This window comes from Erpetoichthys calabaricus, chromosome 8 (genome assembly GCF_900747795.2).
Source record: "Erpetoichthys calabaricus chromosome 8, fErpCal1.3, whole genome shotgun sequence".
Taxonomy (NCBI): domain Eukaryota; kingdom Metazoa; phylum Chordata; class Cladistia; order Polypteriformes; family Polypteridae; genus Erpetoichthys; species Erpetoichthys calabaricus.
In genome coordinates, this window is record NC_041401.2 from 63,615,631 (window position 1) to 63,640,794 (window position 25,164).

Sequence of the window (25,164 nt, forward strand, 5' to 3'; positions counted from 1 at the left end):
ACAAATTGTATAAAGATACAAGTTGACGTGCCGATGATTCTATGGCTGACTGTTAACATAGGGTGGGTTATCAATGTACAGGATCTTCGAATTTTATACAACGCTTGTTTCTGAGGAACAAGCTTTACTCACCGGTGAAAAAATCTTTGTCTGGCAGAAAAGAGAAAATTTAAACCACTGCCGGTAAATTTCAAACTATTCATCCAAAAAATCGATAACATCATCTCCATAAATAGCTCCTCCTATTTGATTGGTTTCACTGAGCTGAGCCATCATAAGGTTAAGAACGGTGTCTGTTTCATCTTACCCCAAGTTCCCCTAAATGACGAGTTTAGAGATAAAGCACCCGAGCAGCTACAGTTTTTTTTCAATTTTATTTACTTGTCGTAATCACTTGAAACAACGACGTAATAGATAAAAAACACCGTAAAAACATAAAAACAGAATAAACACGCTGACCTATACATGATTATAAGTTATAATGGTTTAATTTAATAATTTACACCTAGAATTAGCGCGGGGCCTATGAAAGTGCGGGGCCCACTGCGGCCGCATAGGTTGCAGTGGCCTAAGGCCGGCCCTGTGCCCTACCGTGGTCACCAATGCAGCAGCAGATCTGTGAACCCAGGAAACTTCCTGCCTTTAATGAGATTACCAACCAGTCATGATGAAATATTGAAACAACACTTAGAGCAACCAAAGTTGAAAAATTACGCTTAACTGTTAATGTTTTTTTTGCTGCTGATCCTGCTTCATATCAAAAAGTATGTAACATTATGTTTTAGTATTGTCAAATACTGTGTTCTATTTTACAGTGATTTCACAGGGTTTATGTATTCAGTTCAATTATAAACAAAACCATTTGGCTGAATTGTGCTTTGCAATTACCAATCTTATGACAGTTTTAAGAATCAGAATGAGGGACAAAGCCTTGCACTGCATATAATACAAAATAAATGTCCATGTTGCAAAATAGCACTATCTTGTATCTCTATTCAATTTTTTTTTTCTTCACGAAAAACCCTAAGGCCAGGGAAATATATAACATACAGTGAAAACGAAGAAAACGGTAAGCTTAAAAAAAAGTTCTAGTCTTTGGGGGGAAAAAAGACCCACTCCATCTGGGAAGATGGCTACCCACCTGTGTTTAGAATCCATACCTGGAGAGGGTATCAGTCCATTGCAGTGTTACAAAGTCATGACTGTATTTTGTCAGCGCAAACAGTGTTATGGTAGGCTGCTCAGAATCTCCTTGTGGGCTCATGATGGTTCTGCTGGATGTGATGCACATGTTTTTCCAGAGGTTTCTGAAAGTGTTTGTCTTCACTCTGACAGTCACATTTAGTTGAGCTGGATGCTGCTTGGAGTTTTCAAGTTATAAAATTGTGAAGAACATTGAAATTCTATCAGACATCTAGCAGCTTGTTTTGCATTTTTCTATTGTTATTGTGTCCTTGTAATATGAGGACTAAAAACCCGACTAGATAGTCCAGATAGGACATCGCATCTGCCTCATTCTACACAGTGCGGTGCTATATAAATTAAGAACTCTACGAATTCTACAGTATAAGGAATTACTGATGAACAACTGGGTGGAGAGACTTCTTGGGAAACTCTGGATTGTAGAGCATGGTGCTGGGACACTGAAACATTTAACTGGGGCTTTTAACAGAGTGGCAGTTTCATGGATGGGTTGAGCTCTCAGTGGATCCTGACAGATTTCAGGGTTAGTGGTGCTGTTAGAATGGAGATTCCATCCCTTCACTCTCTGTTGCTTGAGGATGGAGATGTCTCTTCAATGTATGGTCACAGAGGGACCATAAAGTAAACAGACAGCATAGATCATTCCTGTCTGCATGTGGTCATTACTCTCAGGGTATTATTAGGTCACTGTGCAGATGTCTTAGTCCAGTTAGGGCATCGATAGGTCAGGCAGGCTGTTTACATATTGAGGTCAGATTTGCGGGGAGGGGAGGTTTGGAGTCCAGCTCCTCGGTTACACCCCAGCACTTATCTCTTTCCATTACATTGAAACATCCTTACCACAAGAACTTTGGCCTTCTCATCCCAGCTGTGTGCTTCTCTAGGCTAAAACTTGCACACGCTGCCCTCTGGTGGCTCAGCGTGACTTACTCCTATTTATTGACACTGGTTCATGAAAATGAGATGACCTAGTGCCCAAATCAGTCCTGTTGGGTACAGCTTGGTCATTTGCGTGTTTTTCCTGAATGAATACATTTTTTACGCAATGAATTAGGAACACTGTTCATCAATAAAATTATTTTTAAAAAAAGTGTTGCAATCTACAGTGCATCCGGAAAGTATTCACAGCGCATCACTTTTTCCACATTTTGTTATGTTACAGCCTTATTCCAAAATGGATTAAATTCATTTTTTTTCCTCAGAATTCTACACACAACACCCCATAATGACAACGTGAAAAAAGTTTACTTGACATTTTTGCAAATTTATTAAAAATAAAAAAATTGAGAAAGCACATGTACATAAGTATTCACAGCTTTTGCCATGAAGCTGAAAATTGAGCTCCAGCGCATCCCGTTTCCCCTGATCATCCTTGAGATGTTTCTGCAGCTTAATTGGAGTCCACCTGTGGTAAATTCAGTTGATTGGACATGATTTGGAAAGGCACACACCTGTCTATATAAGGTCCCACAGTTGACAGTTCATGTCAGAGCACAAACCAAGCATGAAGTCAAAGGAGTTGTTTGTAGACCTCCGAGACAGGATTGTCTCGAGGCACATATCTGGGGAAGGTTACAGAAAAATCTCTGCTGCTTTGAAGGTCCCAATGAGCACAGTGGCCTCCATCATCCGTAAGTGGAAGAAGTTCGAAACCACCAGGACTCTTCCTAGTGCTGGCCGGCCATCTAAACTGAGCGATCAGGTAGAAGGGCCTTAGTCAGGGAGGTGACCAAGAACCCAATGGTCACTCTTTCAGAGCTCCAGAGGTCCTCTGTGGAGAGAGGAGAACCTTCCAGAAGGACAACCATCTCTGCAGCAATCCACCAATCAGGCCTGTATGGTAGAGTGGCCAGACGGAAGCCACTCCTTAGTAAAAGGCACATGGCAGCCTGCCTGGAGTTTGCCAAAAGGCACCTGAAGGAATCTCAGACCATGAGAAGGAAAATTCTCTGGTCTGATGAGACAAAGATTGAACTCTTTGGTGTGAATGCCAGGCATCACATTTGGAGGAAACCAGGCACCGCTCATCACCAGGCCGATACCATCCCTACAGTGAAGCATGGTGGTGGCAGAATCATGCTGTGGGGATGTTTTTCAGCGGCAGGAACTGGGAGATTAGTCAGGATAAAGGGAAAGATGACTGCAGCAATGTACACAGACATCCTGGATGAAAACCTGCTCCAGAGCACTCTTGACTTCAGACTGGGGCGACGGTTCATCTTTCAGCAGGACAAGACCATCAGTTGTATCCTGGAAGACAGCCAAGATATCAAAGGAGTGGCTTCAGGACAACACTGTGAATGCCCTTGAGTGGCCCAGCCAGAGCCCAGACTTGAATCTGATTAAACATCTCTGAAGAGATCTTAAAATGGCTGTGCACCGATGATTCCCATCCAACCTGATGGAGCTTGAGAGGTGCTGCAGAGGAATGGGCGAAACTGGCCAAGGATAGGTGTACCAAGCTTGTGGCATCATATTCAAAAAGACTTGAGGCTGTAATTGCTGCCAAAGGTGCATCGACAAAGTATTGAGCAAAGGCTGTGAATACTTATGTACATGTGATGTCTCAGTTTTTTTATTTTTAATAAATTTGCAAAAACCTTAAGTAAACTTTTTTCACATTGTCATTATGGGGTGTTGTGTGTAGAATTCTGAGGAAAAAAATGAATTTAATCCATTTTGGAATAAGGCTGTAACATAACAAAATGTGGAAAAAGTGATGCGCTGTGAATACTTTCCGGATGCACCTTCCAAAATCCTGCACAGACTGTGACCAGGCATGGAATTTCAACACAGGACAATGGAACTGCCAATTACTGTAATACCAAATATCAACAGCTGTAGAAAAAGCCAGACTAAAAGTATAAACTAGTGACCCCAGAAAAAGGCAAAGAGCTCAAAACAAAAACAAAATGCAAGATGCAAGCTGGTTACACTTCCTTGGCTAAAAGAACCTATCAAAGCCATTTTCAATTAGACAGAAATTCACAGTGAAGAAAGTCTTCAAATGTTTCTTAAACACATTGAGAAATTTTGAATGGGATGGGCAGATACACCTGAGGAGTCTGGATTGAGGTTTAATGTACACCGAGGTGGCATCACCAGCCACCATTCACAGGTAGACCTAAGTAGGCAAATACAGAATGGATGCCACCTTCCGGTTCAGAAAGTGAATGCATGGGTTAAAGTCCAAATGTACACATTAAAACCACATTTTTAATAAACCTGCAGCATTGTTAAACAACACCATACAAGACCTGTTTTTCATTCATGCTCTGAATGTTCTTATTACATTACTGGGCATAACCTGGCTGCATCATGTGCAAGGAATCAAGTATGGATGGATTACTAATGCAACTGACCCAGTTTAAAGTTAACATTTCATCCAATACACAAGTATTTGGGGTGTGAGAATATAGTGGTGGACTCGGAGAAAAATCCCCAAAGTTTCTGAACTGGGATTTGATGTCAGACCACATAAGGACTGAGGCAGCAGATTAATTACTGCACCTAGAAAAAGGGAAACAGGAAAAGAAAAGAAAAATCTTACATCATCAAAAAGATATGAAGTCATTTGAGAGTATTCCTGATTTATACAAACAAAAACAAACACAATATTTGTTACGCTGTGATTGACTTTTCTTCTTCTGCTTTTGAAGCTATGAAATTAAAACTTGCCAGCTATCTTGTGCCATATATATAGTCTGAATGTCTTAGACCGATATTCTTCAATGAAACAATGTGCTCATATGGGGGCATCAAATGTTGGCATTGTAGTCTATTGTTTAATGGCTGTCCATTGCCTCTCATGCTATTTATTATTAAACACCACCCAACCCTCCACCAGTCACTGTCCAGTGACAGATCTGCAATGCTACCAATTTTATCCTGAGTGTATTGTGTAGTAAGAACTTGAAAACAAGGTTATTAGGGTTAACGAAAACTAAAATCAAAAACTGAAACTATTAATAAAAAAACATTTTAGTAAACTGAAATAAAATAGTTAACAAAACCAGAAAGAAAAACTAAAACTAGACAAAACTATTAATGTAGCTGGAAAGACTGAAATAAGATAATAATTTACTCAAAATATTTTTAGTTTTCATCTTAACCAAACTTACACAAGGGCTAACATGGGCCGCAGGGGTCCTGCAATTAATCTACTCTCTATATTTAAAATCCTAAGCCTAAAAGTGCAATGATTTTATGTGACATTTTGTATATTACTTTTTTGTCACGCTTTAAATTGGGCTTATTTTAAAACCTACATATATATATTTGGTATCATTCTTTTCAGAATTTATCAAACTTTAATGTGATGTTGTTAGATTTTCAGATTCTTATTCCATTTTCAAATTATAAACTAAAAAATATGAAGAACTCACGTCCTGCGAGACAAGACTTTGTGCCAAGAGATTTAACCATGCCCGGAGCCGGAAATAAAAGACAAAGAGTAGGACAGCTGCTGTACAGGCTTTTAAATGTTTGAAGCGCCGTACAAGATGCAGATCATGCGGCACGATGACGATGACAAAGGCGATGGTGGCAGCGGCAGCAGCAGATCAAGCAAAGAGGAGGTAAAAAAAAAAAAAACTGCATATGTTTCCCATTGTGTGTGAAACGTGCCAACAGTCTGTACAAATTTGTTCAGCACAAATGACATAGAAAATATTTTAAAAAATGTAAAAAATTGTATAAAATTGTTAATATTCAGTATCTGGTTTTGATTATGCTTGATTTTATCAGACAAAAACAAAACCAGATAGTAGACCATGTAGTGTAGTAAACTTCCACTAACATTAAACTCATATCCAAACCTGTTAAGTGTGTAGTTCTGTCTGATTGTGACACAAAACTAAACTCCATTGTAGCTGTTTAACTATACCATAATTCCTAAAACTAATATATATAAAAATAAAATAGAAAGGCCTTTGTGAAATAAAAACTAAAAATACACGATAAAGGAAAACTAAAACTAAACTGAATTACCAAGCAGATCAGAAATAAAACTAATATAAAAAGGCAAAACTATAATAACTATAATAAACTTTCTTCAAAATATATTTTACAATTTTATAATTCTGGATCATTGGATCACTAAAATCACCTGTTTAATGTTTCACATTTCATATCTACATCAGTCTAACATGTAGTGCATGTTACATCTATGAATCTATCTATTGTGACAAAGCAGGCCAAACTGGAGCAGACCCTGTGCCCAGAAAGATGACAGTACAGTCCAGAAGAGAGTTAGGAAGGGTAACTTCTAATAAAAGAAAACACATCAAGTATGTTAAAAAGTATATTCAGCACAAGACATGTAGCAACCAAAGAAATGGAACCCCTCTTTTTTTTCTTAATACCGTGGTCTCCTCACCGGGTAAGGCCTTGTTGCTGTTACTCTACTCTGACAGAGGAGGTAGAGGCTCTTATAGGGCTATTTCTGGGGGTAATTTCTGAGCCAGTTCTGTCTATCACAAACCATTTCTGGGTCATGTCTGTTCCCACAGAGACATCTGCAAATACTATATTTCCCAGGAGTGTCTGCAGCAATTATTCTTATTATTTCTCAGCCTGTGTAACTATTCTTCCCACAGAACTCAATCACAGTCAAGTCTCTGTTGGCATGTGATTTCCTCCTACTCTGATTATCACCCATGTATTTTGTTGCCACTTTTGGTTTACTCCCTACATAGGACACTACATTGTGTTCAGTGTTGATCAATGCCCTGTGCTCTAGCCTTTGCATGCTCTGCATTTATGTGCACTCACTCATTCTCATTCATTCCAGCCGTTACCAAATGCTTGTTCTGCAATTGTTTACTTCAGTATTTCATTCCTCTGAAAAATCTGCATGGACACTTAAGTCACCTTGCATTTCAATCTGATGACACAAAAGGTGTCACTTGTAATTTTATCAATTCATTTTGTTTTCTCTATATGCTAATTCTCGTCTTTGTATGTGTGACCTGCAATAAAAGATCAGCCTTAATGATTTACATGTCTTCCAGGATACAACTGATGGTCTAATAGTTTATTTTTGAAGAGAAAGATTTTCTGTTTTACTATACTCCTGAAGATAATGCGAAATAGGAGACATTTACTGTACATTTTATTTCAATGTAAAGGTAATGCAGTTTTTTATATACTGATATCATTAACATTTAATGTAACTCTAATATTTTAGTTAGTTTAGTATTCAATTTCAAAAATGGAATAAGGTAACTGAATAGGAGTTTTACCCAAAGTAAGATAAAGGGAAGCCTCCAAAACAAACTAGGGAGCAGGTCAGAAGCCAAGCCCATCTGCCCAGCAGAGGCAACCTTATATTCAGCCAGGCCCCCAAGGTTACCTGCTGGCAAAAAAACAAATATAATATTCCCGTAGTATAGTAAAAGCCCCACATGAGAATGGATAACTGCCAACATTCAGCTTGTATAAACAGGGTAAGCAAACAATCTTTATAAAGTAAGGATTTATAAACAAAACGAGAGAGAATAAAGCACAAAAGCTCAATAGAACAAATAGAGGCAAAGAATGAGCTGCATAAAAGGCATCCCACAGCAAACAAATTCCAAGGCAAAGTCCAGTAACAAGAATCTTTAAATCGAAACAAAAAAAAAGAAAGAAAATCCAAAACCAAAGACAGTGATACTTACAGAAACCCCCTAAACCATGAATAGTTCCCACTCTGAGGCCTTCATGGCCAACTTACATAGCCAGAGGGGGTCCCGTAGTGGTGATGACAGGGTGCTCCACTAACAAAGAAAAGGGAACATGGTTACATGTAAAGAGACAGCACACTATTACAAAATCACATATGAAATTAAAAATAACTTTATGACATTAGTAATAGTCATTCAAAATTAACAAAAACCAACACTAAAACATAAAATACACTTAGCTTCCACCAGCTACATGATGGTCCCTGTCGAAAGGCCTAGTGATTAATATGGCTGCCTCAGAGTCCTGCAATCAAAAACCTCACCCATTGGTTATCTGCATGTTGCCTGCAAGTGCTCTCTGTGTCTGTGTGAGTTTTCTCCAACATGTACAAGGACATGCAGCTTAAGTGAACTGCCAACTCTAGACCCATTGTTGTCAAGGTGCTCTACGAGGGACCGGTTGCTGTAGCCATGGCTGATTCTTGCAATGTGCTCAAATCCGCTGTTTGAATTAAACAGGTTTTCAGATAGATGACTACAAGGATTGTTTTATTTCTTGCTTTACCATTTTTTAATTTAATGGAAGAAATTACAAAAATACATAAGTTCAAAGAAATGCAAATAAAAAGTACAATTAAGCTACAGACATCCACGGTTAAGCTGAGTTGGCAACAAGAGATGTGCAGATGTGACCAATGAGAAGGTCCAGTTACTTGAACAGTCTCAAGAAATCCATCCTCTCTAGTTAATCCTTGCCCTGGGATGTGACTGAAATAATACTAATTTTTTAAATGTTATATTTTTCAGTTTTCTGAGATTTTGAATTTTTGACCAATTTAGGAATAGTTCTTGTTTTCAAAAAATATTAAACATTTGGCTCACCTGTCAGCACCTAAACCAGATAAATGCGAGATCTCGGGGCTGCAAACCAATGCAACACTAAAAATACATGAAAAAATAATATTCTTCTTTATTTACGTGTCTGATTGTAAATTTATCTTTGCCAAAAAGCACCAACAAAAAACAAACCAACATGATTCCTAGTCCAAAATCATGATTCCAAAAAATTCAGTGTCTATAAGTCTCCAAAAGAAACACACTAAACCAGGTCTAAAAATCTAAGGAAACAAGACTTTTAGAATTTGTAACTACTCAAGAGGGGACAAAAACACAGAAGCCAAATGCTTGCCAATGCCATAGTAACATACTGTAGCAAGTGAGTATTAGATTGATCCTCAGATCTTAGATTGATAGATACAATTGTCCTTTCAGGAAACCATGGCTGTGATGACTGCTATATCTGAAAGTTGTAATTTGAAACAAGGCCCCACCACTGAATATTTAAAACACATTTAATGGTAATGGACCAGAGAAAATAGAAAATACAAAATGAATCATAAACATGACAACAGTAATGCATTAGGACAAACCTAAAAATGCTATGAACCGGGTAAGACACTGATGTAGTCCTGAAAAAAAGAATATGGTAGGTAAAACATGTTCCACAGCAACCTCAATTCCAGAAGAGTTGGGAAGCTGTGTAAAATGTAAATAAAAACAGAATGCAATGATTGCAAATCTCAAACTCCCTATTTCATTTACAACAGAACATAGAAAACATAGAAACAATATTTAAACTGAGAAAATGTACCATTTTAAGAAAAGAATAAGGTCATTTTTAATTTGATGGCAGCAACACGTCTCAAAAAAGTTAGGACAGGGCCATGTTTACCACTGTGTAGCATCCCCTTTTCTTTTAACAGCAGTCCGTAAACGTCTGGGAACTGAGGAGACCAGTTGCAGGACTTTTGGGAGAGGAATGCTGTCCCATTCTTGTCTGGTATAGGATTCTAGCTGGTTAACAGTCCTGGGTCTTCTTTGTCATATTTTTCATTTCATAATGCGCCAAAGGTTTTCAATTGGTGAAAGGTTTGGACTGCAGGCAGGTCGGTTTAGCACCCAGACTCTTCTACTATGAAGTCATGCTGCTATAAACAGACGCAGTCTGCGGTTTAGCATTGTCTTGCTGAAATATGCAAGGCATTCCCTGAAAAAGATATCATCTGAATGGCAGCATATGTTGCTCTAAAACCCGAATGTACCTTTCAGCATTGCTGGTGCCTTTCCAGATGTGCAAGCTGCCAACTCCATAGGCACTAATGTACCCCCATACCATCAGAGGAGCAGGCTTTTGAACTAAGCACTAATAAAATGCCGGATGGTCCCTCTTCTCTTTAGTCCAGAGGATGTGGTGTCCATGATTTTCAAAAAGAAATTCAAATTTCAATTTGTCTGACCACTGAACAGTTTTCCACTTTTCCTCAGTCCATTTTAAATGAGCTTTGGCCTAGAGAATATTGCAGTGTTTCCGGATCATTTTTCACATATGGCTTTTTCTTTGCATGTTAAGAGTTTTAATCTGCATTTGTGGAAAGGCACAGTGAACTATGTTTACAGACAATGATTTCTAGAAGTATTCCTGAGCCCATGCAGTGATTTCCATGACAGAATCATGCCCTTTTTTTTTAATGCAGTGCCACCCGAGGGCCCAAAGATCACGGGCATCCATTACTGATTTTTGGCCTTGTCCCTTGTACACAGATTTCTTCAGATTCTCGGAATCTTTTGATGAAATTATGTTCTGTAGAAGATGAGATATTGAAAGTCTTCACAATTTTACGTTGAGGAGCATTATTATGAAATTGTTCCACAATTTATAGACACAGTTTTTTGCAGACTAGTGAACCTCTACGCATCTTTACTTCTGAGAGACTCTGCCTCTCTAAGATGCTCTTTTTATACTCAATCATGTTACTGACCTGTTGCCAGTTAACCTAATTAGTTGCAAAATGTTCCTCCAGCAGTTCCTTTTTAGTACCATTTACTCTTCCAGCCTTTTGTTGCCCCCGTCCCAACTTTTCTGAGATATGTTGTTACCATCAAATTCAAAATTAACTAATATTTTTCGTGAAATAGTAAAATGTCTCACTTTCAACATTTGATATGTTTTCTGTGTTCTATTGTGAATAAAATATGGATTTATGATATTTGCAAATTATTGCATTCTGTTTTATTTACATTTTTTGGAAATAGGGTTTATCAAATAAAATTTACTTAAAGAAAATGTATAAAATATGGAAGTAATCTACAAAGACAGAGAGGACCACCCAATGACCTATTACGTAGTAAGTGCTCGTCAAAATGCATTGTGTGTCTATGTGGTTTTTCACTCCTCTATCCTGTTCTCTTTATGGGTACTGCCCTATTAGATTAGATTAGATAAACCTTCTAGTTTGTCAAAGTAAACTTCATTGACTTACTTTAAGGTTCGAGTAAAGGTATGACCTAGGTAGAATTCAGCAATCTTTTTCTGGGTGCAGGGTACATCAAAAGAGACATACAAATAAAACTTTTTGGAATGAGAATTAACTTCTTCTTAAATGTATACCCTATACGTGTCCCACTCTTTGCAATTTTTTAATAAGGAATTTGAAAACAAATACATTTCCTATACAAAACTAACAGAAGCTCTTCAAAACCTGACAGACTTAAAGCATAGCAACCATAACTTGGCAGAGCCTTAACCCGCAGCTGACTGTTATGTTTACACTGGCACCCAAAATAACAAAGTGGCGATGCCTTAAATTGCCTACAAAGCAAATCTCAGCCCAAGGAATGCCTGGCTCCAGGAAAACAGGAGGGCCTCAGGTCTGATTAGGCTTCAGAAGGGAGGTCAGGCTTTAAAACTCAAAACAATAGCAGAATAATCCCAAAATCCTTGAAATATGTCTCTCCAGAGGGAGAACCGTGTAAGCTCCAGTCTGGAGAAAAGACACGCTCACAAAATCTTATAAAAATGATTTTTATAAACAAAAAATGTCCACAGATGGAGCAGTGGTAGTGCTGCTGCTTTGCAGTAAGGAGACTGTGGAAGATTGTGGGTTCGCTTCCCGGTTCCTCCCTGTGTGGATAGCGCTTTGAGTACTGAGAAAAGCGCTATATAAATGTAATGAATTATTATTATTATTATTAAACAAAAAATTAGCAAAATACACAAAAGGCGTTAACGAATAAAAAAGAATTTGCCAAAGACATTGCAAGTAAACAAAATCCCAAAGAGTATCCTTAACCCAATTTCAATTTAACTGCCCAGACATCAGTTCCCCACTTCCCTTTATATTATGATGGATGGGTGGCCCTGCCTCTTGGGTATCCATCCAAAAATAAATAAAAAAACATAAAAAGAACATGAGAGAACCACAAAACACAAAGAGATGTTATATAGAAACTAAATCAAATAAAATGAACACATATTACATTATTAAAATTAATCTTAAATCTTGTGAGGAACCCTAAAAATGCTTTACCATTCTTATTGTAAAAGAAACTAACATTGTATTTGGCTACCTTTTGTGTCCAATGAGCTGTGATGAAATAAAAACACTCTCTATACTTAAAAAGAAACATATTTCTTTGTATATTGTGTCACAAGGGTTCAGACCAGCTTTGGGATTGGGATCTGGATGTTGGCACACACGTCTAGAATTGTTTAACATACAGTATTTTAAGTAAAGAGAAAGAGTGCATTTAGTACAGCTCAGTCAGTGTCAGTTCTTTCAGTCTCTCATGACTAAGAATTCCCAGTGAAGTGTGATTCTTACTCTGAATCTCTCTGTTTTTAACCCAGCTGGGTTGGCACGTTCTTGAATGATTTCCAATGTGAGCCATACCCAGGTACCAGCTCTACTCCATGTATCCTCCTCTCTTTCTTTCTCCACAGGAGGAAAATGAAGGTGCTGGCTCTTATGCTGTTCCTGGGGGCCGTTCTCTCTCCAGCCTTCGCTCAGACGGTAAGCTTGTTACCTCAGTCACCTTGCTTTCTCACCAAATCTTTTACTTTATATATTTTCCGGCACATTTATCATTAATAAGCTTTTCCATTCATCTCTTCATCTTCACCATTCTGTAGTATATGTTCTACTTCTTCCTCTCCATCTACTTCATGGTGGGTGCCACTTTGATTTTGACTGCCTTTGTTCTTAATTGTGTTTTGTTGATTTCTGTTGTAATTATTAATGATTAACATCTCTCAAAGGGTGGCACTGTGCCTAGTATGGCTAAACTACAGCTCCAGAGTGTTAGGTTTAAATCCCAGCCAAGTCACTATCTATGTGGAATCGGCACATTCTCTATATAACTACTTTACCTTGAGGATTCATCCCAAGTTATTAAGAGATACACAAATGTCCGAGGACTATTGTGAGAAATAGGAAATAGACCAGGAGGTGACACACAAGCTTAATTGTAGTCAGGACAGATAAGGTGTCAGGACCAACCAAACACAAATGACAAGGCATGATATCTTAGATCAGATGATGATTATGGTCTTGCTTTTATCTGACCCCTGCTCACTATTTATTCTGTGTTTATATTCCGTATTTTATTTATCACTTAGGAAGAATTCCCAGTGGAAGAAGAAGGAAGCCCTGCAGAAGAGGAAGAGGAACTGTTCAAAACTCCCGCTGCTAAGATGGCTGCTGCAGCTACCAACTTTGGTTTCAACCTTTACCGCCAGCTTGCCTACAAAGACCTCAGCAGCAATGTCTTCCTATCCCCCCCTAGTGTGGCTGCTGCTCTGTCTCAACTCTCCTTAGGTAAGAAGTAGTGTGAAGTTCTGGAGGAGTTTCTCTTCACTATTATGTCTGTGCCAGTGTTATGTGCATTATGTTCTCCTTTCTTATGTCATATTTTTTGTTTTTTAAATATACTTTTTCATGTGTCCTTCATCATCTTGTAATTTTTTATATCATTTTGTTTGAATATTATTTAGTATTTATTTAGTTCTTTTTGATTATTTTCCTTGTATTTTATGGGTGGTACCCCAAGAGGCAGGACTGCCATGACAGTCCTCAGCTTTCATATTCAGATGGTGATTTTGGCCCGTCAGAGTGCCATTGAGTATACCAGAATAAAGAGCTGTCAGGGTAATCTGGATTTTGATGTTTTAATTTTTATTCTTATTTTTTTTTAATAGCTTTTTCTTTGGCCTCTTAATAATGGTGGTATTTTTTAGGTTTAAGAGGTCAAGAAATTGTCTGTTTTTTGATTTAGGATGTTTTTGAAGACATTAGTTTTGAAATACTAAATACAATACTAATGGAATGTTTTGAAATATCCATTCCTAAAGCGCCTTTTTAAATTAATATCAACACTACTGTTGTTTCCTGTTTAGACTACAGGGTTGCCAGGCTGTTGCTAGACAAACTACCACTACTGTCATACACTGCGATTGGTTAGCACAGTTATTTGACCACTGGTAGAGTAGATTTATTTTTTAGGTTATAAGTTAAGAGAAAGTGTTCAAAAATCCTTATGTACAAAATGAGTAAGTGTGGCAGTCCAGTTGAGGAGGCATTGACACTTTGCTTTCCTGTGATGCTGTTCCTGTACCCACTGCACCACTATGCTTCTCAGAGTCTATTGTGATAGGAGTACTGTAATGGGACGTGTCTACCTTTTGCACTAGATATGCACAGATTTGCCAAAAAAACAGTCAGAGCACCTAGCAAAAAGAACAAAGTGGAGCCATTCTTGTTTGTAACAGTATCTTTGTCAACTAGAAAGAGCAAACATTTATCTATTCGTCATTTGGTTTCATTTAATCTTAAATATCCTAACACTTATAGCTCTCCATATTGATAATATAGTTGTATCATTTGAATTGTTATGCTTCAAATTTAATCTTCTAGCATCAGTACACTTTTTGTTCTATATGCAAATTAGAAATGTTATCAAAATAAACTACCCAGCATTCCTCATCTTTCACCTATTTGCCTGTCTCCAAAGGGACAGTGGCTAGTGTGGATAAAGAGGCTAACAGTATCTTGATTAATACAGTTCAAGAAATGTATGTCTTTATAATTTTTAGTAAGAATGAGAAAGGGGTTTTTAATTAAAATTTCTGAAAACAAATTGAAGTAGTCATACATAAATAGTTCAACATGTGCCTAGCATTCCATAATTCAAATAACAATTGATAATAGTTTATATATATGTGTTGTCTAAAGTGTTCTAAAATGTCATCAAGCACCTAAATTGCTAGGTTACTTGTCCTGGGAATGCCATCCATCCATCCATTTTCCAAACCGCTGAATCTGAACACAGGGTCGCGGGGGGCTGCTGGAGCCAATCCCAGCCAACACAGGGCACAAGGCAGGAACCAATCCCAGGCAGGGTGCCAACCCACCGCATGACACACACAAACACATCCAGCACTCACTTGGGACAATTTAGAATCGCCAATCCACCTAACCTGCATGTCTTTGGACTGTGGAAGGAAACTGGTGCGCCCGGAGGAAACCCACACAGACACGGGGAGAACATGCAAACTCCACGCAGGGAGGACCCAGGAAGTGAACCCGGATCTCCTAACTGCGAGGCAGCAGTGCTACCACTGCGCCACCATGCCACCCATAATAACACTTGCATGGGCTAATTGTACATAGCTTTATAATAGTTAGTATAGCACACCAAGTATGGAAAGCCTTCCTGTTAGAAATTCTAATACACTTTGTAATAATAATCGTACTTTAGGCACTGTGGAGCCAGATCCCAGGATGCCTACAGTATGTTCATTTCCCAAGCTGTTCCCTCTCAATGAGACCTTTCTATTTTAGGTCCTGATAAAACACTGGCCTAAATGTGTTGTCAAAGTTTTCTGTAAATGCATTGAGACATCTTTGTCCCTGCACTGTAGTGGCTGTTAGTCATCTCAGTGACAGTTATTTTAGCTTTTGCTCACAACTCCCGTAAACGCTTCAGTCATCAGTAGAAGTTGCTTTCTTCATCTAGTGTTGCTGATTACGAAGCACACAGACTTTGACTTTTTATTTTTTATTTTTAAAGATATTCCAAATTGTTCATTCTTCCGTGCCACAGTCCTTTGCTATGGTTCTGACAAGTGTATTTTTTTCTCATCATCTATGTCAGTTGTTTTCCTTTCATTGCACTTCATGGAGCACCAAAGGGAACAGCAAAGGATCAACCCAGCAGAACACCTTCATAGCTCCTGATGTGTATCATCCAGTACAATAAGAAATGCTGAGATGTCAGGATGTGACTAAGACCCTGCCCCTGTCTTCACTTTTCGCCTACAATTTCTCTGGCTTTCCCTTCTGTGTGTGTTGCTACGTAGCTTTAATTCTGAAGAAATCGTATGATGAGAAAAGCAGGGGAAATAAAGAGGGAGAGCTAAGGGTTGATGGTATTAATCTAGAATTGTGTATATTGTGTTTTAATTTGGGGTTAATTAGTATTTTTAGAATTCTAGTGCTTTGTTTTTATTTACTTTATTTATGAAACCAAAACACATATACATAGTAACCACACAATTCCATCAAAGATGCATTCACATGAGAAATTAACAATTTCAAAAGGAAAACACATAACCTCTTCTACTTCCCATATCAGAGAGCTGTATAGCAAAAAAGGCCCAATTTGATTCTTCACAACAGCTGTCTGGCAGTGCCCATAGGAGCAGGCGACTGGGTGTGAGCTCAAGAGCTGTGGTGTCTACTGGCAATGGGAAAGTTCTTATAATGCTCAGTCTGACAAGCAGCTAAACGTGTATGTCTTTAACCTGAAGGTCACTGGTTCAACATCCCACGAGAGGCATGTGCCAGTGCCACCACAGAGCAAATTGTTGGCAGGAAACACAAGAAAAGACCTAGCCAGCTGCTTTCTGAAAACACTAATCATCCAAGTTCCTCTGAGACATAATTTCATTTTTTCCAATTTAAGATAATATAAAACATACTTTTTTCTTATTGAGTTATGACAGGTGAATTATAATTCTTCCAAATGAACAAAATGAGTGTTTGCTAAAACAATCTAGTATACGACACCACACCAGATTTTCCCTTGGCTAATTTTACCCCATCTGACGTTACTTCAAATATTGCTGTTAGTTAAGGGTTGGGGAGTGATTTTAGATCCGAGGCACTGCTCTAGTGCTTTCTCAATATTTTGCCTGTTTTTTGATTTATCCTCTTTGGCTGTTTGTAGACAATCTTCAGGCTTATTTGTTTTAGACTATTCTTTGTATCGTGGATTTAAAAAGTAAATATTTGCTTTTACCTGCATGTCATTTGTCTTCTCCCATCAACTCATCCTGATCTGCAGTCTCACAATGGCACAAATGAACTGCCGAGGTTGGCAAAGCTCATCCTTTCTCATCATCCTCATGGAATAACTTCCTTATCTGGGATGTTGCAGCAAGTGGGGTCACAACGAGAAGGAGACCACCTCTGAAAACATGATTGATGTGCATATTATTGACACTGGAAGCCACCTGTCCAAATCCTTACACTCACCTTGAAGCAGAAGAGCAGAAAAAATGTTGAACTATTTTAAAACATTAAAGCGTACATGTCAAGAAATGCCTAGAATTAGGTTTATAGGATCATTATTGTTATGCATACAGAAAATTTTTTACTTGCAAATCCAATCAACTTGCAACATGGCACCATTCTCTGGTGCCATGATTAGTGAGTGTAACAGCAGTCTTACCGTAGAATTTCTGTCTTCCTTATCTGAAAAATGTCAGAACAAATTTTACAACACTATTTACATTAGTGTGCTGCCAGCTTAAATAATACAGCACATTCTGAATATTTGCTTCACATTCAACTTTTCATCTGATACGCAAACTGCTTCCATAAATAGCAAAAAGTCTAATTTAGACATTGCTGTATAGACCAAAAATACAAACTGCTATTGTTAGCAAAATGCTTGAATTTGTGGACTCTCACCCTGATAATTCTCCTCCATAGAACTTTAACTATTCTGTATAAGGAGGTATGAGGCCCTTCATTTTTATGAATGTTTCTCCTTGTTGCCCCCTACAGGTTGCTCTCCCTCAACAGAGAAGCAGCTATACAAGGTACTCCAGTATCATCTGCTGCAGGAACCAGAGCTGCACACCACCCTAAAGAACCTGCTGTCTGCTATCAGTGATCCAGGAAAAGGTTTTAAGACTGCCGCTCGCATATATCTTGAAAGGAGTAAGTGATCAGCTCTTGTAGGCTATTACCCATATTTGTTATATAACTTTCTTAGCAGAGCCCCACCACCTACTGTTGGACACTACATGAATTTTTATCTATTCTCTCTCTAAAATCCTAAGCCTAAAAGAGCAACAATTTTGTGCAATGATTTTATGTGACGCTTTAAATCGGGCTTATTTTAAAACCTATATATATATGCTTGGGATCATTCTTTTCAGAATTTATCGAACTTTAATGAGATGTTGTTAGATTTTCAGATTCTTATTCCGTTTTTTAAATTATAAACTAAAATATCAAGAAAATCGTGGTTTTTATTTTTGATCGAGTAAACTTTCTTTCACAGGAACAAACTATTAAGAAAAAATTATCTATTCATAACACCAATGTTTATATTTAGCTGATTTAGTTAGCTGAAGGTCGAGTTACAATGACCCATTGCATACCACTTTAGTTTTCAAGTGATTTTTCCTGTTATTTAAATGAGTAATTTAAAAAAAAGGGTTTTTTATCAATAAGAATGTCAGTTAAAACAAATGGATTGTTTATTTAGTCTCTTATAAATACTCATCGAGCATAGTGGACCTCAGTTTAACGGGAGTACCCCCAATCAGTAAGAGAGTAAATATTTTATTCTCATTTCATGATTTTTACTCCATTAAATAATAATTTTTCTTTTACATATTTATAGAATTTTGTGATTTTGACTCCAATAAATAATAATTTTTGTTTTGTACATTTATAGATTTTACTAATATTCTGGCCACACCTGGAGGTTGGGCACTGAAGGCACCAGGCAGCTTGGCCCCCCTAGTTTCTCATAATTTTAATTCAGTTCAGTAAAATTTGGCTCCCTGCAGCTCCATACAGGAAAAAATGGTTTCATAAAATGGATTGATGTGACTTATCTGTTGATGAATTTACTTCTTTAGTTTTACTTGCAATGTGTGACTGCATTCTTGATAAAATGAATCCTGTTTTTGTGTTTTTATTTTGTACAGAACTCCGTGTAAAACTGGACTATCTAAACACTGTGGAGAAGGAGTATGGGGTACGGCCCAAAGTACTGGTTGGTAATCCACGAGTTGACCTCAAGGATGTAAATGACTGGGTGCGCCAGCAAACCGGGGGGAAGATTGACCGCTTCCTATCAGCTAACCTGCCACGTAATATTGGGGTACTACCCCTGGGGGCTGCTTATTTTAAAGGTGAGTGGATATAGCAGGGTGACTAAAGAGACCATTTCAGCTCGTAAAGGGAGGGGACTGTTAATACAATAACACTAAATGGAGTCACAGAAGTATCCTACAACAGCATTCAAAATCCAGGAAGGAGGTGGTCAGAAACAGAATACATGTCTTCACGTGGCCTTCAAGCATGTGATTTGGTGACCTGGCTTATGTTTTCCTTTGCTCATTGTTTTTTCTTGGCAGGGTTTTGGAGTGACCCAATCCTAATTAAGTTTTTTTTTTTGAAAAGCAAAACATTAAAACAGCACAGCAGTCTATAAGACAAATAATGATAACATAACAGATAGAACAATTTCCTTCAAAATACAGTAAGTCCAGAGAAAACAAAAGAAAAAAAGAAAGACAATATCCTGTCCCAAACTACAGATATGTTTATTCCCATGCTCAGACTCTTTGTGATGTACCCCCACACGTATGTCGTCTTCTCTGTCATCCTTGTAGTTACCAACCATTGGGATATACAACACAGTTGAAGTGCTCTTGCACCCAGGACTACTGCCAACTACCTTCTATCAGTAGTTCCTTCAAGCCTCACTCAGGAATGACTATAACTCTAGTCCTACTCACTACGTCTCCCCTCACCCTTGACTTCCCTAACTGAGAAAGGAACTCAGTTTTTAGAGTCTAGTGTTAGGGAGAGAAGGTTTCTTAAATTCATTCCAGAATCTTCCCAATTTTCCCCACCTTCCACCTTGTTCTATTCCAGAAGAATTATTGATCAGTCCTGAAGCCTCAGATAGCATTTATACAATTTATAAAAATATTTTAAAGTGTCTTCCTTTCAAAGACCCCAGAGTACATTTGGGAAAGGATCTGTCACTTAATATTTCAGGAAAGGCGTGGAAGGCAGCCATGCACAGAATACGCTCGAGCTCCATATGTGAAAAACATTCATTTATTCAACTTAAATTCTTTTACTGAGTGCCTTTATCTTGTTTAAAATTGTCCAAAATGTTTCCAGGGCAAGATTCAATGTCTAGCTCCAGCCTCACTGGGTCACATGTTCTGAGCGTGCACCAAATTAACAACATTTTGAACAAAAATCTTTGCATGCCTATCAGAAAACCTTGGTGTCACAATCACTCCTAACCCATTAATAGCTGTGTTTGGTGTACTCCCAGACGGCCTTAAAGTAGAGAAGAAAAAGCAAACTGTAATTTCCTTTACTACACTACTAGCAAATAGACGTATCTTACTCAACTGGAAGAATCCCACCCCACCACTCTCAAGTCAGTGGGTAACCGAAGTTCTATACTACTTGAAATTGACAAAAATTGCATTCTCACTTAGAGGATCTGTTCAAAACTTTTTTTTTTTTAATATGGCACAAAATAATCAATAACATTTTAGAATAACCTTCCATTTTGGGGAAAAGAATACCCTTCTTTTCTTGCTCCTTCTATAGAGTAACTTCATTATCATAATCTCTTTAACATAACTTGATATGTCAAAATCAGAAGCGAAGTAAATGAATGAGATAATCATATCATGCAATCTGGGTGTTTTAGCAGTTCTCACAGTGAACAAGTACAGAGAAGAACAACTAGGTTGATTCCAGCAATGTGAGGTAGGAGTTATGAGTTGAGATTGAAAGAATCAACTCCTCTCTGTCCTAAGTCATTCTGACAGACCATATCACCACATGTTCATCAGCTGTGCAGGCACAAAGGAATCCAATGGTTTTAGGGCCTTGATTTTTACACATAAAGAAAGTCCAGAAAATTACCATCTGACCATGTTTAGAGCTTAGTATTTAGTTTGTCTGCACTAAACAGCAAAAACAAAAAATGCCCCTCTGCACTAACTCCTCTGTTATGTGTGGTTTAGACAAACTGCTATCAGAGAGATCAAAATAAAAAGAAAATCTTTGAGAATAGTTTTAGCATGAACTGTAGTCTGTAACACTTAATTAAAAGAGGAAGATACCTAAAACACAGATTAAGATTCATGATTAATGGTACTACAATAAGTAACATTACATTCCCCTATGGGCGGCACGGTGGCGCAGTGGTAGTGCTGCTGCCTCGCAGTTAGGAGACCCGGGTTCGCTTCCCGGGTCCTCCCTGCGTGGAGTTTGCATGTTCTCCCCGTGTCTGCGTGGGTTTCCTCTGGGCGCTCCGGTTTCCTCCCACAGTCCAAAGACATGCAGGTTAGGTGGATTGGTGATTCTAAATTGGCCCTAGGGTGTGGTTGGTGTGTTTGTGTGTGTCCTGCGGTGGGTTGGCACCCTGCCCGGGATTGGTTCCTGCCTTGTGCCCTGGATTGGCTCCAGCAGACCCCCGTGACCCTGTGTTCAGATTCAGCGGGTTGGAAAATGGATGGATGGACATTCCCCTACACTTATACAATGTGCTGTCAATGTATTCTGGGAAAGTCAGATATAGACAGCAAGAGTTCTTATTTTTTATTCAAATCTTGTACAAAGGACACAAAAAAGCATCATCTTAAAGAAACAAAGGTTTATTTTAACATGTACTAAAACAACAATCTAACACCTGACACCCCTTGTCTCATCCCTGCCCTGTGAAATTAAATGCTTAGAAAGTTGATGAAAGGAGAGCCTTTATAGAGCAACAAATGAGGATCAGGACCCCATAAGGAGACTTCAAGATAAGGTTAAGGGTTGCAGCAAAGATCAAGGGGCACCCGTGCATGGACTAGCTGCATCATTTTGGATCATTTGTCAATGTAGCCACAACTGATCCTTGCCAAGAGGCAGCAAAGATTGGTGTAAAGACTGACATTTTTTTTCTGAGATGTCCCAAGTATGGAACCTCTAAATAGTCTTTGTCATTTTAGCCAGCACCATTTCTTGTTTATTTGCTTTCAGGTCAGTGGGTGAATCGTTTCAGCCAAGGAGGCCGACCCCAAAACTTCAAGGTGGATGACTTGAGATCTGTCAGTGTGCCCATGATGAGTGAGGAGAGGTATCCTGTTAAATTGGGGATTGAATCCAATCTCAGATGTAAGGTAGGTTAAAATGTTTTGTCTTAAGTTCATTGTCCACAGCGTTCCAGTTTATGAATTTTTTCAGTTGATTTTATCTCTCTGTGTCCAACAGATTGCCCAGGTTCCCATGCAAGGGGATGTAAGCATGTTGCTGTTCCTTCCCGATGAAGTCAGCCAGAACCTTACCCAAATTGAGGAAAGCCTGAATGCTGAATTCATCCATGATATTGTCACACTCCTACAGCCAGTGGACGTCTCACTGACTCTTCCAGCACTGAAACTGAGCTACACAACTAATCTGCTCCCCACACTAGCTGACCTGGGTAAGCACTACTATGTCAGTGGTAAATGTCAGTAAAGTTCAAAGGAATAGGACGGCACCGTAACAGGAAGATAGTGTCAAGAATCCCACAAATGTAGGCAAAATGTTGTCCTTTTTCTCATTTTGCCTTTTGGACTTGGCCTTCTATGTCTCTCCAATTTAAACAGGAACTTACAGGTAGTTTGTGGGCACTACCTTCATGCAGCAGATCTGCACAGGCAGTGCCCTGGTTTCAAATCATTTAACTGCAGGCACACAGAGTGTTCTGTGAAGAGGTCACCTGGATCAGGGGCACACCTCATGGCAGAAGATGACCTAAGGACTCAAATCACCAGGGTTGAAACCATTCATCCATTTGGACACAAAGTCTTTACTTAAAATCCAAGGTGGCAAGACAAACTGACTTAGACATGCATACAGGGTGCCCAGCATGGCTAGCACTCGACTAAATCAACAAGGGCCTCCATTAAAAGACACTGCGCTATTGCTTATAATATTAGCCCCCTGCTAAGATTTCTTCTTTATTTCTCTGCAGGTCTACAGCAGTTCATTTCCACCCCAGAACTGGTGAAGATCACTTCTCAGCAGGCCAAAGTAAACAGTTTGCATCATAAGGTGGCCCTAGAAGTGACAGAGGAAGGCGCTCAGCCACTGAGCAATATGGCGAGGGGGCTATACATGGCATTCCACGTTGACCGGCCTTTTATCTTTGTTGTGAGGGAAGAGACATCTGGAACCACTCTTTTCATTGGCAGAGTCATGAACCCCAGCAAGTTTCAGTCTCTCTGAGGGAGGCATAGTGATATGCCACCTCTGTATGCTTAAGCACAAGAGCAATTTAGACACGCACCTGGGTGCACAATGACCGAGCGGTGGTGTACCCAATGGGCAGCTTCCGTGATGCAGACCTCGCAGGTATCAGCACAACTGAGGCACAACAAGTGCTGCAAAAGTCAGAGACACACATGCATGCACACGCACGCACTCACCCGCCTCCAAAGAGTCATACAACTGGAAGGCACGAAAACCTCCAATGGCACCACAACATCTGAGCTGTCAAATGGACAGTGATCCAGGAAATCAAGATAGTCTGGAGGGTGCAAGTCATGAAGAGAATATACACAAAATTGGGTTTGGATCATTGGGATAGAAATCCCACTAGACTGCATGCAGTCATTCCACAACACTGTTCAGAATGACAGATCATCATATTATTTAAAAAACAAAACTGTCCTGTTCTGCTAGATCATTCACATCAAACACACAAAAATAAAAAAGGCACATCACGTCAGAGAATTTATTAATCAGGCCGAGAGAGCTCTCATTGTGTCTCAGTTGGGCTGACTTGCTTTTGTAAATAAATAAATCTATTAGGGCAAAACGGGAAGTTTCTAGTTACTCCAAAAATGCAGATGACATCCGGGCTCTGTGGGTGGTTGACTTTCATTTTTCTTTGCTAGGATTTTGTATCAGTGTTCCTAATAAAAATGTTACCCTGTGACTGGCCACCTGTGGTGTTCCTGTGCATTCTTCCAGAAGGAGCTCTGCCATTCTTCCAATTCCAGCCACTACCCTTGGGAAATGTCTCAGGGTGAAGCAGAATGGCTATATATGTCTTGGGATGGGATGGTATCACGAAAGAATGTTTGGTTTCAGATCAGGATTCATCTGGGATTAAGTCTAGCCGGCTACAAAATGGGGGTGGTCAGAAAATGGATAGTTGTTGGAGAGAAAATGATGTTTTAAATTAACTGTTCAGACAAGAGACAGAAACTTAGCTGCAGTATTTTTCCCAGGCAGACATGTGCTGTTTTCATTGTGTTATTTTTTCATTGTGTACGGTATTTGAATATATTCCCAAAATACCATTTACTTTTGCTGATTCGCACATGCGCTTCATCCAGTTCAGGTATGTGAAGCAGGGAAGTGCGGTCTGGGGAGGCAGAGCCTCATCTGTAATCATGAAAATTAAAAAAAAACTAATAATGATAACATAAAATAAATTTGTCCACTGGTATGTGCTATAAATTTGTTTTCTGTATGAATCCAATAATTTTGATCATTTTTATAGTCAAAATCGCTGAATTGGAGCATTTCCTGTTCAAATACAGGGGAGAAACGTGAGGTGTGGCAGCAACGAGCCGAACTTCACCTCGGACTGCGCTCTCCCTCACATACTGGGTTGATGCGTGCCTGTTGCTGTCTCTCTGTATGTTGCCAATGTTTGCAGACGCGTTTATTATACACCCTGACTTTCCACAGTCTGGCTAATATCTTTAATGAATGTGTGTGACATATATAGTCTTGCTGATCGGACATAAAACCACAGTGAAAAGGCACAAGGTGAGGCAGACAGTACTGGGCCGCACCGAAGGGGGCGCATGTGAGCCCAACAGGTGCTTGTTGCAGTTCTTCTACTCAGAGGCTCTCAGCACAAATAAGTTAGCAATATCAGAAAGTCAAGTGCACTGTAGCGGTCCATTTATTTTAATTTTTTTGTTCCAACTGACTGCTAAAATTGAAGATTAAGACTTTTAAACCTAAAGGAAAATAAGGAGGACTTTTATAAGAAAGTGACAGAGATTTTCGTGGAGAACGATAGGCGCATGGACCTCCTTTACAAATAAAGGTAAGGCCATAAACTGTTTTCAATTTTATAGAAAATGGGATCAGATTAAGAAAAAAAAAATCCATCCATCCATCCATCCTCTTCC

General features: G+C 38.9%; 1 protein-coding gene across 1 annotated transcript in view; it reads left to right on the forward strand.

Moving 5' to 3' along the window:
• serpinf1 (serpin peptidase inhibitor, clade F (alpha-2 antiplasmin, pigment epithelium derived factor), member 1) overlaps window positions 1-23,313 on the forward strand; it is a 36,559-nt gene extending 13,246 nt beyond the window's left edge. The window contains exons 2-8 of the mRNA XM_028806644.2: window positions 12,649-12,718; window positions 13,324-13,522; window positions 17,774-17,929; window positions 18,931-19,137; window positions 22,010-22,149; window positions 22,241-22,451; window positions 22,986-23,313. Coding sequence (XP_028662477.2) covers window positions 12,656-12,718; window positions 13,324-13,522; window positions 17,774-17,929; window positions 18,931-19,137; window positions 22,010-22,149; window positions 22,241-22,451; window positions 22,986-23,239 — 1,230 coding nt within the window. The 5' untranslated portion in view covers window positions 12,649-12,655 and the 3' untranslated portion in view covers window positions 23,240-23,313. The remainder of the gene's footprint in view (window positions 1-12,648; window positions 12,719-13,323; window positions 13,523-17,773; window positions 17,930-18,930; window positions 19,138-22,009; window positions 22,150-22,240; window positions 22,452-22,985) is intronic.
• Window positions 23,314-25,164: the final 1,851 nt, after the last annotated feature.